Source organism: Pristiophorus japonicus, chromosome 6 (assembly GCF_044704955.1).
Source record: "Pristiophorus japonicus isolate sPriJap1 chromosome 6, sPriJap1.hap1, whole genome shotgun sequence".
NCBI lineage: Eukaryota > Metazoa > Chordata > Chondrichthyes > Pristiophoridae > Pristiophorus > Pristiophorus japonicus.
In genome coordinates this window covers 96,715,771-96,731,741 of record NC_091982.1, presented here as the reverse complement: position 1 = coordinate 96,731,741, position 15,971 = coordinate 96,715,771, and the positions used below count along the sequence as shown (strand labels likewise).

The 15,971-nt window shown below is 40.3% G+C and overlaps 1 protein-coding gene across 1 annotated transcript in view; it reads right to left on the bottom strand.

Annotated features, from left to right (window-relative positions):
* The window catches only part of diaph2 (diaphanous-related formin 2), a 503,895-nt gene that overhangs the window by 326,601 nt on the left and 161,323 nt on the right, over positions 1–15,971 (bottom strand). The window contains exons 4-5 of the mRNA XM_070883985.1: positions 8,827–8,931; positions 2,355–2,375 (exon numbers count right to left, since the gene is read on the bottom strand). Of these exons, the coding sequence (XP_070740086.1) occupies positions 2,355–2,375; positions 8,827–8,931 (126 nt within the window). The remainder of the gene's footprint in view (positions 1–2,354; positions 2,376–8,826; positions 8,932–15,971) is intronic.

The following is a 15,971-nucleotide window of genomic DNA, read 5'->3' as shown; positions in this document are numbered from 1 at the left end:
TAAAAAAAAATAAGTTAATGAATGAATAAGGAAACGGAATCTGTGGTTGGATGATGACAAAAGTGTTGAGATTGGAAAACAGTTAGGGAATGTCTTTGTAATGAAATATTGTATGACAGTGTAAAACAGATAGACAGGCTCCTCAGAATGCAAAGTTACCAGTCTTGTGGTTAACAGATTCACATGGTTAAACAACTGACCACAGGAATGTGCTGTGTGGTTACTTACTGATACAAATTGCAACAATACCAACGCGTTAATTCAGAAAAAGGAAACCTATTCCTTAAATATAATACCCTTTCACATCATAACATGTAGTAAAGCGTCGGAGATAGAAGTTGCTGCTGGAGCAGGCTGCTGAGTATCGAACAGTTGTTAAAAAAAAAAAGGCTATGAAGGGAGAGGTCTGCATCTAAACTAGGAGTCCACAACTAATCCTTCTCTCTTAATCTGCATTATCTCATCCCCATCTCACTAGCCATACCTCACAATCACTTTCACCCTTGCCCATCTACAAGGCACAAGTCATAACTAACACCCAAGGGTAGGCACTTGGATCTTTTAGCCAATGTTCATGTAGAGTTTCGAATGTGTTTAACTTTAAAATCTTTATTTTGAATACTTTGCGTTCTTGGACAGATTTGTGTGAACCTTTGGAAGTGGCTTAGAGAGTTGTAGAGAGACATAGGGTACCCCCCGCAATGGTGATGAGTGTGAAAGGAATGGCTTGGTCATTGCTGGGATACCTTATGGTGTGGGGTGGTACCAACCTGGCGCATCATGTGACAGCCAGGGTGTACAGTGTCAAGTGAAGTAAATGTGGCCCTGGTGAGGCCATCCCTGGCTTCCTGCACAGCAATGTGGTCAGGTGCCAATGCCCTGTGCAGCATCAGATGATTGCAGAGAAGTTTGGTGTTGTTGGTGTGTTTAGTGATGTTGGTGTTGGGGTTGATGGTGGTGGTATTGAGGACTAAAGAGAGATTTTCTCAAGGGCACCGATGCTGCTGGAATAGATGGCAGCTGAAGTTGAGATGACTGAAGCAATCTGTCAGTCAATGGTGAGAGGGGTTGCTCCAAGGAGAGGATAGTGGTTAGAGAGTTCACTGCAGACACTTCCAAACTGCATACAGCTCAAAAGTATCTTCCAAATTTAGAAGGCTTCAGCCTCAGATTGCAAAAGCGAACAGATGTGAAATGGTAGCTTTTACATCACTTCTGCAGCTGCCAACTAGTCAAAGCAAAGGAGTCATTGACAATGCAAAGCAATTACTTGATGTGAAGGCCAAGTGACGGGAAGCTGCTGAAAACCTGGCAAAATGTTTAGTACCTGGTAAAATTATTTTTAAATACCTCTAAATAATCTTAATTGGCTGGCTCGCCGCTTGGTATTGGGCCTGTCAATCGCAGCCAGACCCAACACTTTGGAAACTGACGAGGAGGCGGGTTCAGAGCGGAGTCCCGTCCCGCTGTCAATCTCGGCCATTTTGACAGCAAGCCCACCTCTAAACCCACACTCGCAGGGCTGTAAGATTCTGGACCATAATTAAAATATTCAAAACCCTAAATCCCGCGTAATTTAATTCCAGACAAATTCTTCCCCATCAACAAGGCAAAATCTTGCAAGAGAGAATTTTAACTGATTGCAAACAAGTAACGACATCTGTCATGGAAGGCAACAGAAAGAATCTGCTGTCAAACATAGGAAGGAAAACAATGAAGGTCACAGAATAACCTCAGCTTTTTTTTTTAAACAACACAGCAAAGATCACCCATCTGCCCAAGGCTCAAATTTCTATAAATGTGTTTCAGGTGATTATTCCACCTCCCTCCCTCCTTTTTTCTCCCAACACAGCCTGGCAGGATGACACAAATCCTCTTGGTATGAGGCTAAATAGTGAAAATATATCAGGGTTTCTTCAAAGATTACAGCAGCCAGGACGTAAAGGTCTGAAGGAAGTTATTTAAAAGAAAATACTTGAAACATTATTTTTGAAACAGGTTTCAGTCACTTTTCAATTGCATCAATAGTAAACATTGGTAAAGGTGCCATAGAAAACAATTGATGTGTTCACACAGCTTTATCACATTCTAGGTGCATTCCCATCTTTAAAACAGATATAAAACTTGTTTATTCAAAAACACCGATTAGTTTGAATTGAAGTAGAATTCAGTTATCTGAGAAGACTCTTAATGAAAATGTTTGTTGCACTGTGTAGTAATCTTCTTTGCCAAATAACTCCCAATACTGATCGTTTGTTTGAAAAACGAGTGTTTGGGTAAATCTTGTGTTACATTTACACAAATTCTATAATCTACTGCTATAATAATAAATGAAACTAATCAGCAGTACTCACCGAGACTTTGCTTCCAGTTATCTGAATGCAGTGGTTAGTGCAGTATAAGTTAATATTGTTGGGAGAGGCAAAACAAACAAAAAAAATCAACAAAACAGCAACATTATTAGTGAGTTCAGCTTTTCATCACTTAATCATAATGCAGTTTAGTTACAGTATTAGTAATACATTTAGCTTTGAACAGTGTTGATTTCCATGCAGAACTGAACAATTTATTTACAAAAATATTAAAACAATATCTGATAAAGAATTTTATTTTCACTTTCAGCAGGTTTCACAATAAAATGGTATCATTTTCACACATACGCAAGGCCAATAGTGATACATTTAAATTTACCTCCTGGCATAATAAAATAAGTACTTTTATGGAGCTGAAATATTAAAAATTCATATTTTGTATGTGCTATCGTTTTCATATACCAAATGCATCATTCATGTTGCATCTTTCACTTAACTCCAACTAGAATTAGCAATTTTATATAATTTTGACAATAAAGTTATTTAAAAAATAATGTAACCACAGCCAGTAACTACCTATATCATTAAGCAGTTGCATTTTTATAAATTACACTTATCTTGCATTGTTTTGGGTTATCAACTGTTTTGTGTCCACCAGCTCCAAAATGGAGCATCTCAAAATTAGCGTAGCTCATCAGTATGGCCATGAAAGATCGATTCAGAAAATGCTTACAGTAAATTTAGAGCATCTCCCCAAACTGCCATTACCTTCCATTTTAGTGGCTTCCTCTGCCCTGAGAAATAAAAACTGCAATCATTTTTGCTTTGCTGTTGCTAATTATGTAAATATGTTTTTCTAATATGCTGGCGCTGCAATTGTATTATTGTTTTGTTGCATTTGCTGCAGTTTTACATTACAAACAAGGTCAACAGTGTTAGTTTTATCCTTTCTGTTCATCATTCCCAGTCTGACCTTGCTGATAGATGTTTGTTGCAACCAACTTTTTTCAGCTAGTTTCAAGTATACTGTATGAAGATTTTAAATGTGATGTGCAAATAAAAAAAAAAGCTTAAGTTATGCAAATGTTTAGCAAACCTGGTCTAATATCTAGTGACATTATGAGACATTGTATATTATACCCATGCTTTTACTAGCAGTAAGCCCCCTATTTCCAGAGCAAATAAGACTGGCAATACCTTTTTATTTCAAAGAAATGGGGGCTATGCGAGCCACATGCTCATACATCTAACACCTCACTCACTAAGATCTTGGATTGTTCCCATGGACTGGAGAGATGCCATGTGGTGCCCATAGTTTGAAAAGGCCAACGAGTCAGACCTGGAAAACTATCAGCCCATTAGTTTAATTTCAGTATGAGGTAAGTTGCTCGAAGGGATGAATAGCAAGTGAATCGCTTATTAGGGAATCTCATCACGGCTTCGAAGAAAAAAAAAAAATCCTATCTCACCAACTTGATTAAAATTTTTAAGTGACGAAATTGGTGGATAATGGAAGCTCAGCTGACTTTGTGCATCCGGATGTACAAAAACCTTCTCCAAAGTGCCGTACAAAAGGCTAATAATTAAGGGTGGGTCTTGTGGAATTGGCTAGCAGATAGTGGGTTGGATAAAAGGGACATTAGCAATATTATTTTATCCAAATTGATATCTGGTACCAAGGAGTATATTTTCCAACATTTGCTATATATTTTTTTTTAAAAAACAGAAAAGATTTTAAAAGGATAGGACATCCAATGGGCAGTGCCAGTCACCATGATATGGATAGGCACCTGATATCTACTTATCAATGTACTGTCAATCCCAATGATTACACTCGGTAGGTGGGTGTCATGACGGTGCAATGCTCCCAAGTGTAAGCGCACTGAGGTCTTCAGCACTGGAACTCACATTACTCCACCTTAGTTAAGTAGCAGTTAAGGTGGCACAGCCAGGAGTAGTTATTCATTGTTTTCCTGCTGCATTAATGCCAAAATTTAAAAGCTTGAGACTGCATTAAAACTCCACTTTATCATGAATGAAGACTAAACGTACAATGCAATCATAATGTAAAATTGTAATTGCATTGTACAATGCGATGAATAACAGCACTTCTCTACACTCTAACTGCTCTACTCCCAAAAAACAAAGACTTAAAAATGCTGATAGCTTGGTGACCTTTTACTGCAAAACCTGCTCAATTGTATTAAATGTTATAATTAGAATAGAAAGAGCAATACAGATCTGTTTTACATATGTAGTCAAAATATAAGACACAATTGTATATTTTTTTGATTGGACTGTCCTTTGGTTTTCAAATAGATGCATTATATTCTCTTAATTAAACATTGCTTAATTTAAATTATCTGAGGCAAATATTTTAGCACGAAATTCCCACTTCGCTGTCTGTGGTTTTTACATGCTTAATCCAAAATTTTGGACAGCCATTTTTTTCTGAATTACCTGTATTAGGATTGGACTGTACTGTTTATATAATTCAGCCAATAGATTTCAGAGTAACCAGTTACCTCTATTCTGTGTCCATAAAATAACTGAAAATCAAAGTGCAATTTTAAATTCGAGATCTCGACAATCTCAATACAACTCAAGTTATGGTGCACACCCAGTCTTTGGCATCAAACTGTTAAATTTAAATCCAAAGCATATAGATTTTTTTTTTCCAGCCACATTGCCTGTTTGTCATTTTATTGATGAATAACAGCAAAGCCAACCAAGGGCTCATCACTTGTTCTGTGGCACACCACACTGAGCCATGTCAATTCTTCATAAATGCTGCAGAAAACAGGTTATCACGAGTGTGTGACTGGCAGCACCCAATCCAATTATGGTTGCATTGTACATGTGACTTGCATCAAATCCACTTGAAATTTACTTGTATATTTCCTGAAGCACATCAGACACTTCATCTACTCTACCCAGCTTAGCTGCAGAAATTCTTATTCATGATGTTTTTGGATCTGGACTAGAGTTGGTTTCACTTCTACAGCTGGAAGCAACAATAAAGTGATTTACGCAAATGAGAACAAAGAGCCACTCTGTCAGCATGCTCTACTCCTGGAACATCCAAGACAGTTTACCTAATTACTTGGGTTTGCTGAAGGCATGCAATCGTGTTTCAAAGAATCCATGGCAAGGACATAACTGGCACAAAGAAATCTGAAGACTGATACCATACACCAAGCTTCCTACATTGGTGCATTTTTATCCAGATGAGTTGTGTTTTTTTTTAAAACTCCGATGAGTTTGGTATGTTGTACCAACTCCTGCCAAACAGAAGACTTGAATTCAAAAGATAAATAAAAATGCTACATTTGGAGAAGAAGAAAATAGCATCTTTTTTTACTGGCATGCACCAGAATAGGCGTCAAGAGGTTGCTAAAGTGCACTGGAATCTGCAGAAGTACAATGCTTCAATAATGTAAGCATGCTCCCAACAACATACAAAAGCAAAAAATATACTAGGATGACAGCACAACTTTTCAGAGTGGATCTTGGAATTTGACAGGCACACGAGACAGCAGCGTAAAGTTAACCCAAATGTGGATAATTTTGTCTCACCAAACAGACACTCAGCATGTTAAAGCAACCAAGATATTGGCCTGCTCCAATAATAAAAACTATAATCAGCCCATAAATCAAAAATAAAAAGGACAAAAAGTGAAGGAAAAAAATCTGTTTAAGCATTGTGAAAACATGGAGGTCGTCACAAATCTATATTTTGTCAAGCTAATGAACAGGATGGTTAACTAACTTAAGATTTCTACGACCACATGTATGACTACTGAGGTTAAGTGCAGCTGGATTTTAGTATCAGTAGCAACAAAATGAGAATGCCTCTTTGTTTAAAGAAATTAATCTTGGTTACTTAATAATTAAGGCAGACATTATGTATTGATGGAGATAACTAAACAAAGCATGCTTACAAAATCACTCTCACCTATTTCTTATGCAAAGTGTGCAGAAAATATTCTCTAAAAATTCCATCACATGCGTTGGTTCTGACACACTAAAGTAAATTCTGATCTTTTAAGCTGAAATAGTCTGTTTGAGCAGCTATAAACTTAATGTCAGTACATATTTTTTAATTGGGTATTAATGTTAGAATGCTTAAAACTATGTTCGGAACTAAAGTTGTATAATTTCTGACATCTTACTGCTCCGACTTTCTAAGTGTCAAATCCAAGCTTGAGTAATCATGTTGATGCCTTTCAGAGAGGGACTGATCACCTTGTAGAATGTCAGAATGCATTGTTTAAACTGGTTAGATACCCAAAGGCTGAAAGAAAACCTAGAATTTTTTTTGCTTTAAAAGAAATCAAAGCTTTTGTTAAAAAAAACTTTAACTTCAGTATATTTCTCCATTCTGTATTGCTTCTTTCTAATCAACAGTGCTTCAGACATGACCTTTAACTCAAGGCAATTACTTTTTGAATCGCAAAGAACATTTTTAAAAGCAATTCAAAATCTCAATATTGAACATAGCATGACCTTGAACTATCCTGACTTTCTTGTATAGAACCAGTGTAAAATGCACAAACAGCTTCGATCCTCCTGCACAAATACAAGCACCACCCATTTGAAAGAACATATGCTTTACCAACAGCCAAATGAAAGGGGTTACAATCCATTGGAAGCTAGAAGCTAACAATTTGCCTCTGCCAGAACACGTTTCATCACAAAGAGACAGCCAAGGTATTTCAAAAGTGCTATTTGACAAAGGCAAAGAGTTAATCTGACAAACTGGGCAATAAACAAATATTGCTATCCTGTGTGCAGTGATGTGGATTTATTGGCAATATTCACCACAGGCAAGGAGTACTTTGCAGCATTTTAGACAGTAGCGTCAATTTTCCATTGATATGATAGCCAGCTTAGAAAAGATCAGTGTTACCATCTTTTAATGAAATGTTTTGAGCAGCTAAAGCATGAGGCAGGTCCAAGTGAAAAGGAACTTTCAAAGTTAATTCTGAATCACAGGTAGTATTTAAAAATTCTGCAGAAGCAATTACATTTGTCCCTCTACAATCGCCTCCAGCCTGCCTGCTGTCTTGTGTTTTGGATTTTTGTGTGCACTTGTCAGCTTCTGTGATTCATCGAGGGGATGCTGGTGTATGTGGCATTTCTGTATCTGCAAAATCTTTGCAAATCCTGTTCAACCATTATAGTTCAAGCATTTTAACCTAATAATCGGCGATTGAAGTAGCACAATCCCTAAAAGCAAAAGAATCTCAGGAATGCTTTTGTACTTCAAAAAGATCTTAATTTGTAAAGTGGTTTTAATATGTACAACTGTTAAACCAAATAATGGTGTGTTTACTAACAAATCAAAAAATGACAATGTTCAAAAATTTCTCATTCTAGTTTAATTGAAACAGACACCCACGAATATATAAAAGCGAAATGGATATATTTCAGTTTATTAAATCACTATCAGGTTCCCCACCCACCCCCACAGATTTTAGGTGTTTCGAAAAATATGTACAGCAAGCATTTACTGCAATGTAAACAGTGGCTCCTGAGGCATATCTGGGTACCCAGTTCCAGTCAAGGAATGCAAAACAAAAATTAAATTTTAAAAAAAAAATCAGAGTATCAAAGTGAAACCTCATGCATGGTATGACTGTTCATGCTTACAGCAATTTCAGTTATCACTTGAAACATATTTCTGCCCTTGGTTACCAAGCACAAATTTAAAAAGGTCTTTGCTCTAGCAATACTGTCATACTGTGTGTTCAGGAAAATTTGACATGTCGCTCTGCTTGTTTAAAAAAATTAAAGATTGTAAGCAGATGATGTTCAGACAATATTTCATTTTGTTTTCAGATAGTGATAACTCTGGATAATACCACTTTTTCATGAATTTTTCAATACTCAATGCAAATGACTAAAATCATGTCACAGGTGATGGACATATGAATGAACTCAGTCCTGCAGATATTACTAAGCAAATATTTTCAATAATAGGAATATTTCTTGGGGGAAAAATTCAAATCCAATTCTCTCAAACATTCCACACTTACTTGTTGCAAATTATCTCTTATTTTAACCCTAAAAAATATGAAAATTAATGACGTGAAATTTCATTTTGCATATGTCAAAGGGTGAACAACTGTAATTGGCCGATGCAGGCTACTCCCGGCACGAAATACACCACCCAAGCTTTAAAAATCACATGGATTACCCCAGGGCAGTAGGATGCAGGAAGTACTAATGATTTATAGTAATAAAAGCATCATGTTTCAGATTAGAGTATTTTGTGTGATGTATGCCAAATCCTCATGAACAATTTATCCACAGTAGAAGGCATTTTAAAACCACATTATTAAGCAGCAACTTTAAGCAATGAAAAAGGGAACATTTAAGCAGCAATCATGGATTACAGCTTAGCGAAAGCAGAAAGCAGATCACTTTAAGCTCATTATATCTGACTGTCTGAGAAATGGCATTTACTGTGCTGTCTTACAAATGGTAATTTTATTTTAAAAAAGGACCTTACCGATTTGGCAGTTGCAGAGATATATTGAACTACCATTTCTCTCTTTGTTGTCAGATCTTTGCCTCGGAGTGGAACCTTACGATCCTCATTCAGATTCATGTCTTCCTGTTGAGAAACAATTGAAGGGAGTTATTAATTAAGCAATTAATATTCAATAAACACAACAATTTGACTCAAAAAAGCTTAGACCACTCCCATTAATGTAAAGACAAGCATTCTAAAAAATAAACCATTGACTAATTATAAATATACATTTCACCTTGAAAATGATGTCACATTATTAGCAGCCTCAGAGTCCAAGCAAATAAATTAGCTGTACCAAACATATGTAGAAACAGGCATTGAGAGAACAACAATTTTTCTTGGATCAATATTTGCATTTCAGCCTGAAGTATAGCACATCTGTGACTCACAGACTTAACGCATCAACCAGATCTAAGAGAGATGATGTACCCATTACTTCAAATTGAACTGCCACAACCTTAAAAGGTCCTTTTGGAGAAATGGACTTGAAACCATGTCAGACAATATTTCAGCTTGACTGAATTCAGGGGTACAATTTCATAAGTTTTAAAAATATACCATTAGATGATATGCCTCATTCGCAATCCAAAGCAGAAAGCCAACAGAATATCTCACTACAACTAACCTCTTCATAATTAGAGCTTCCGACCACAATCGTTTAAAAAAAAAAAGACTATGGCCCTGATATTCACGGAGCAGTGACACGAGTCAGCTTGGGGGGTGGGGACACACGAAGAGAAGAAAATGGCAGGGAGAAGGGTTTTGGAGATGGCGGGGAGGGGGTGGTGGAAGAGATGGCGGAGGAGGAGGGGGGCATGGAGATGGCGAGGGGGTGCGCATGGTGTGGAGATGGTAGGATGAGGGGCTGGTGATGGCGGGGATGGGGGTTAAGGGCGTGGAGATGGCAGGGATGGGGGGGGCGTGGAAATGGCGGGGATGGGGGGGGCGTGGAAATGGCGGGGATGGGGGGGCGTGGAAATGGCGGGGATGGGGGGGGCGTGGAGATGGCGCGCGTGGTGATGGCAGGGAGGGGACGATGAGCGTGGTGATGGCGAGGTTGGGGGGAGAGGAGAGACATGGTGATAGCTGTTGGGTTTCCTGAGCCCTGGGAAGTTGGCCCACGGCCATTAAATTTAAATGGCAGCCAAAATCTGAGGAATGCAGCCTCATTGACATGTTAAAATCACTGACCCACCTCTGCAGAGCAGGTTATTTGAACGACCCCAAGCCTGACCTCGGTTAAACCAGACGTAGGCGCATTCATGCCGATTTTACATTTTAATAATTTAACACCCAGTTAGAAATCTCCCTCATAATGCAAAACAAAATAAATTCAACAATTTGATGTCAAAATAATGGGGAATGTGTGAAATCAAAATTTCCAAAAGGTTACATATGTTCCTTCCATTTCCCAAGAATCTAATATGCCATCTTTGGAAATACAGGTGCAGCGTCCAAAATCCGGAAATGTTCCAGAATCCGGACTGATTGTTGGCAGGGTTGTCTGGAATCCGTAAAATGTTACAGAATCCGGACCCACCGACCCAGGTCCCACCGTTGCCCGACCTCGGGCCTGGTCTCACCGCCGCCGCTGCCCAACCTCGGGCCTCGCCTCACCGCCCCTCGACATGCCGCTGCCCAACCTCAGCCTCGCCCCACCACTACCCAACCTACCTCGGGCCTCACTGCTCCTCGCCACGCGGCTGCTCTTACCTCATGGCCTCATCGCCGGCCCGCCCTAGCACCTCCTCTGCGACGGGGCCGCCTGACCAGCTCCTCTTCGGCGGGGCCCCGCCTGAATACTTCCTCGGTGGCGGCGCCTTCCCAAATAACTCCTTGGCGGCTGGGCCCCGCCCAATGACATCGACGGGCCAGCGACCTGAACAGCTCCTCGGCGAGCACCCCCCCCCCACCCCACCCCCCCTCGACGTTCCGAAATCCAGATATACCCAAATCTGGACTCGGGTGTTTCAGAATTTGTGAATTCAGAAAGACATTCAAAAGTCCAGAAAAACATGGAATCCGGAACGGCCTCGGTCCCATGGGTTCCAGATTTGGGACGCTGCATCTGTACAGTATTTTGGAGTAGAAAGAAAAAGGTTTCACACAAGGAAGAGCAGAAAGGCTATACCGGTGAGATATGGTCATGTAGTAAACAATGCTATTTTTTTTAAAACACAGAACCCTAATCAAAAGTTACACAGTTGCAATACGAACATTAAATAACAATTTAGGTTCTAATCTGCACGGTAACATTCATGAGACACAAAATTAAGCATTTTTATCTAGTTGTAGCTTGGTAGTGACTCGTCTAAGTCAGTCAAAATACAAAACCATTTAAAGACAGAGCTGCATTCAGAATCCCATCTCCATGTTAAAATGTTGCAAAGATTACTGGTTGAATGGTCGTTGAGCAGATAGTTTGAGGGACCAGACAAGCCATATAATTCAAACACAAGAAACTAGGATTTGTTAATTTGTGCATATGACTGACTGCAACTTTTGAATTTATTTATTCAAATCTACAAAACACTGGCAATAGTTTTGGGGTGATTTAACAAATATGCACTGTTCAAATGAGTTATTCAGAGGCTGGGGAGACCAGTTAGCTCCGGTTGTCGGCAGGATTATATCAAGTTAACTAATTATTTAATTACAGTTCGGCATAGAGATTATGAACAATGCAGCATTTTTATTCGAAGGAACTACTATAGTTTAATATCCACTGTAAATATTTTATCTTTTATTCATGTATTGCTGTATAAAATGGGAGGGACCTACAAGAAATGTAACCAACCTGAATATAAACAAAACAGGAAGAGAGCAGAGAAAAGAATAAAGTAAGGGAGGACATTGATGGCAAGGGAATAAAGAGTTATCGAACAGGAGTCTAAAAAAAAACAGTTCAACATAGAGAAAATCCTATTAAAAATGAGTTAAACTGTCTGTATAGAAATGCAATGCACAGTGTCTGTAATAAAACAGGGGGTGAGAATAGAACTTGGGAAAATAAAATGGGCAATTTTGGCAAAAAACAATTCGAACAGCAATGGGAAACATTTAAAATGGTGTTCAACAGAGTGCAGGAACATTATATTTTGCTAAAAGGAAAGAGCAAACTAAACACTAATGAGACACCATGGATGAATAACACCATAAGGGAACAAATGAGGGGAAGGAAAGAGGCTTACATGAAGTACATGGACAGCAGCGGGGTGCATGATAAGGATCTTTGCAGTGCGACAGCTACAGGAAAAAATGTAGGGAACAGCGCCAGCCCTTATACATGGCCTTTTTCGACCTTGCAAAGGCCTTTGACACCGTCAACCGCGAGGGTCTATGGAGCGCCCTCCATTTCGGATGCCCTCAAAAGTTCGCCACCATCTTCCGCCTACTCCATGACGACATGCAGACTGTAATCCTTACCAACGGATCCACCACAGACCCAATCCATGTCTGGACCGGGGTCAAGCAGGGCTGCGTCATTGCCCCAACCCTCTTCTCAATCTTCCTCGCTGCCATGCTCCACCTCACAGTCGGCAAGCTCCCCGCTGGAGTGGAACTAAACTACAAAACCAGTGGGAACCTGTTAAACCTTTGCCTTCTCCAGGCCAGGTCCGGTCCAAGACCACCCCAATCTCTGTCGTCAAGCTACAGTACATGGACAATGCCTGCACACATACTGAGGCTGAACTCCAGGACAGTCGACGTATTTACTGAGGCGTACGAAAGCATGGGCCTTATGCTAAACATCAGTAAGACAAAGGTCCTCCACCAGTCTGTCCTCGCCCACAGCCATCAAGATCCACGGCGCAGCCCTGGACAACGTGGACCACTTCCCTTATCTCGGGAGCCTCCTATCAACAAGAGCAGGCATTGACGACGAGATCCAACACCTCCTCCAGTGCAGCCTTCGGCCGCCTGAAGAAAAGAGTATTTGAAGACCAGGCCCTCAAAACTGCCACCAAGCTCAGATATACAGGGCTATAGTAATACCCGCCCTCCTGTATGGCTCAGAAATATGGACCATGTACAATAGACACCTCACGTCGCTGGAGGAATACCAACGATGTCTCTGCAAGGTCTTACAAATCCCCTGGAAGAACAGACGCAACGTTAGCGTTAGCGTCCTCGTCCAGACCAACAGCCCCAGCATCGAAGCACTGACAACACTTGATCAGCTCCGCTGGGCAGGCCACATGATAGACACGGGACTCCCAAAGCAAGCGTTCTACTCTGAATTCCTTCACGGCAAACAAGTCAAAAGGGGGCAGTGGAAACATTACAAGGACACCCTCAAAGCCTCCTTGATAAAGTGCAACATCCCCAGTGACACTTGGGAGTCCCTGGCCAAAGACCGCCCGAAGTAGAGGAAGTACATCCGGGAGGGCGCTGAGCACCTTGAGTCTCGTCGTCGAGAGCGTGCTGAAATCAAGCGCAGGCAGCAGAAAGAGCATGCGGCAATCCAGTCCCATCCACCCCTTCCCTCGACGACTGTTTGTCCCACCTGTGACAGAGTCTGTGATTCTCGTATTGGACTGTACAGCCACCTAAGAACTTATGCTAAGAGTGGAAGCAAGTCTTCCTCGATTCCGAGGGACTGCCTACGATGTGATAATGATAAGTGAGAATATGAAAAGATTAGGAGAGAAGTCAACAAAAGCAATTAGGAAGGCAAAGAGAAATGATGAAATTAAATTATTAAGGAACAAAACAAAATAGTAAAATACTTTACAAGCACATCAATAAAAAAAAAGGAAGGTTGGGATGGGAAAAGGGCCATGAAGGGATAGATAGGATAATACCACAGGTAACAATAGGGAGATGGCAGAAATATTAAATAATTATTTTGCTTTACCAGGGAGATCAAACAGGTGGACATGACATTGAATGATGAGACCAGTAATGATATAAGTACTTTTAAAATAAAAAAAAAAGTAGACATATTAAATAAACTAAATCAAACTCAAAGAAGATAAAACCCCTGGTCCGGATGGATTGCATTTACGCATTTTAAAAGAATCGAGGGAAGAGATAGTAGATATTACTACACACATTTAATAATTAGTTAGAAAAAGGGGGAGTGCCAGAGGACTGGGAGATAGCTCGTGTGATACCTAAATTTAAGAAGGGGGAAGAGAACATGTCCAGGGAAATATAAGCCAGTCAGCTTAACGGTGGTCGGAAAAATAATGGAATTCCTACTGAAGGAGAAAATAGAACATCTAACCACAAATATAATAATAAATATAGTCAGCATGGATTTCATATGGGAAAGTCTTGCTTGACCAACCTCATTTAATTTTTGAAGAGGTAAGAGAGAGAGAGTAGACAATGGTAATGCAGTAGAAGTAATTTAGCTAGATTTTCAAAAGGCCTTCGATAAGGTACCCCATTACAGACTGATGAACAAGGTCAGAATGCACAATCGGGGACAAATAGCAGAATAGCTAGCTAGCTGGCTTCATGACAGAAAGTAGAGCGTAGGGGTAAAAGGTGGCAGAAGGTGGGTAGTGGTGTTCCACAAGGATCAATGCTGGGACCACGGTTGTTCACAATTTATATTAACAATTTAGACTCTGGAATCAAAAATTCAATTTCTAAATTTGCAATGACACCAAATTGGAGGCGATAGTCAATACTGAGGAAGACTGCAACAAATTCCAGGAGGACATTAATAAACTTGCAGAATGGGCATATAATTGGCAAATGAAGTTCAACACAGATAAATGTGAGGCGTTATATTTTGGTAGGAAGAATAGGGAGGCCACTTATTACTTGGAGAATGCAAGTCTAGGTGGGGTAGAGGAACAAAGGGATCGCGGAGTACACATATACAAATCGCTAAAAGTTGCGACGCAGGTTAGTAAGGCAGTAGAAAAAGCAAGCCAAGCACGAGGATTTATTTCTAAAGCTATAGAATTGAAAAGTAGTGAAGTTTATGCTAAACCTGTATCGAACCTTGGTTAGACCACAATTGGAGTTCTGGTCACCAAGATTATAAAAAGGATATAGAGGCACTGGAAAGGATGCAGAGAACATTTACAAGATGATACCAGAAATGCGAGGATATACACATCAGTCTCAGAACAGGCTGAGTCTCTTTTCTCTTGAAAAAGGAAGGAAGAGGGGCGAACTAAGAGGTTGTTAAAATTATGAAAGATTTTGGAAGAAAAGGAGAAAAAGAAAAAAGGAAGGAAGGAGAAAAAGAAAAAGGAAAAGGAAGGAAGGAGGAGAAAAAGGAAGGAGAGAAGGAAGGAGAGAAAGGAGAGGAAGGAGAGGAAGGAAGAAGAGAAAGAAGGGAAGAAAGAAGAGAAAGAAGGGAAGAAAGAAGGGAAGAAAGAAGAGAAGGAAGGAAGGAAGGAAGGAAGGAAGGAAGGAAGGAAGGAGAGGAAAGAAAGAAGAGAAAGAAGAGAAAGAAGAGAAAGAAGAGAAGGAAGGAAGGAAGGAAGGAAGGAAGGAAGGAAGGAAGGAAGGAAGGAAGGAAGGAAGGAAGGAGAGGAAGGAGAGGAAGGAGAGGAAGAAGGAAGGAAGGAAGGAAGGAAGGAAGGAAGGAGAGGAAGGAAGGAGAGGAAGGAAGGAAGGAGAGAAAGAAGGAAGGAAGGAAGGAAGGAAGGAAGGAAGGAAGGAAGGAAGGAAGGAAGGAAGGAAGGAAGGAAGGAGAAAGAAAAAAAGGAAGGACGGACGGAAGGAGAGAAAGAAAAAGGAAGGAAGGAAGGAAGGAAGGAGAGGAAGGAGAGAAGGAAGGAAGGAAGGAAGGAAGGAAGGAAGGAAGGAGAGAAGAAGGAAGAAGAGAAAGAAGGGAAGGAAGGAAGGAAGGAAGGGAAGGAGAGAAAGAAGGAAGGAAGGAGAGAAAGAAGGAAGGAAGGAAGGAAGGAGAGAAAGAAAAAGGAAGGAAAGTCGGACGGACGGAAGGAGAGGAAGGAGAGAAAGAAGGAAGGAGAGAAAGAAGGAAGGAAGGAAGGAAGGAAGGAGAGAAAGAAGGAAGGAAGGAAGGAAGGAAGGAAGGAAGGAGAGAAAGAAGGAAGGAAGGAAGGAAGGAAGGAGAGAAAGAAGGAAGGAAGGAAGGAAGGAGAGAAAGAAGGAAGGAAGGAGAAGAAGAAGGAAGGAGAGAAAGAAGG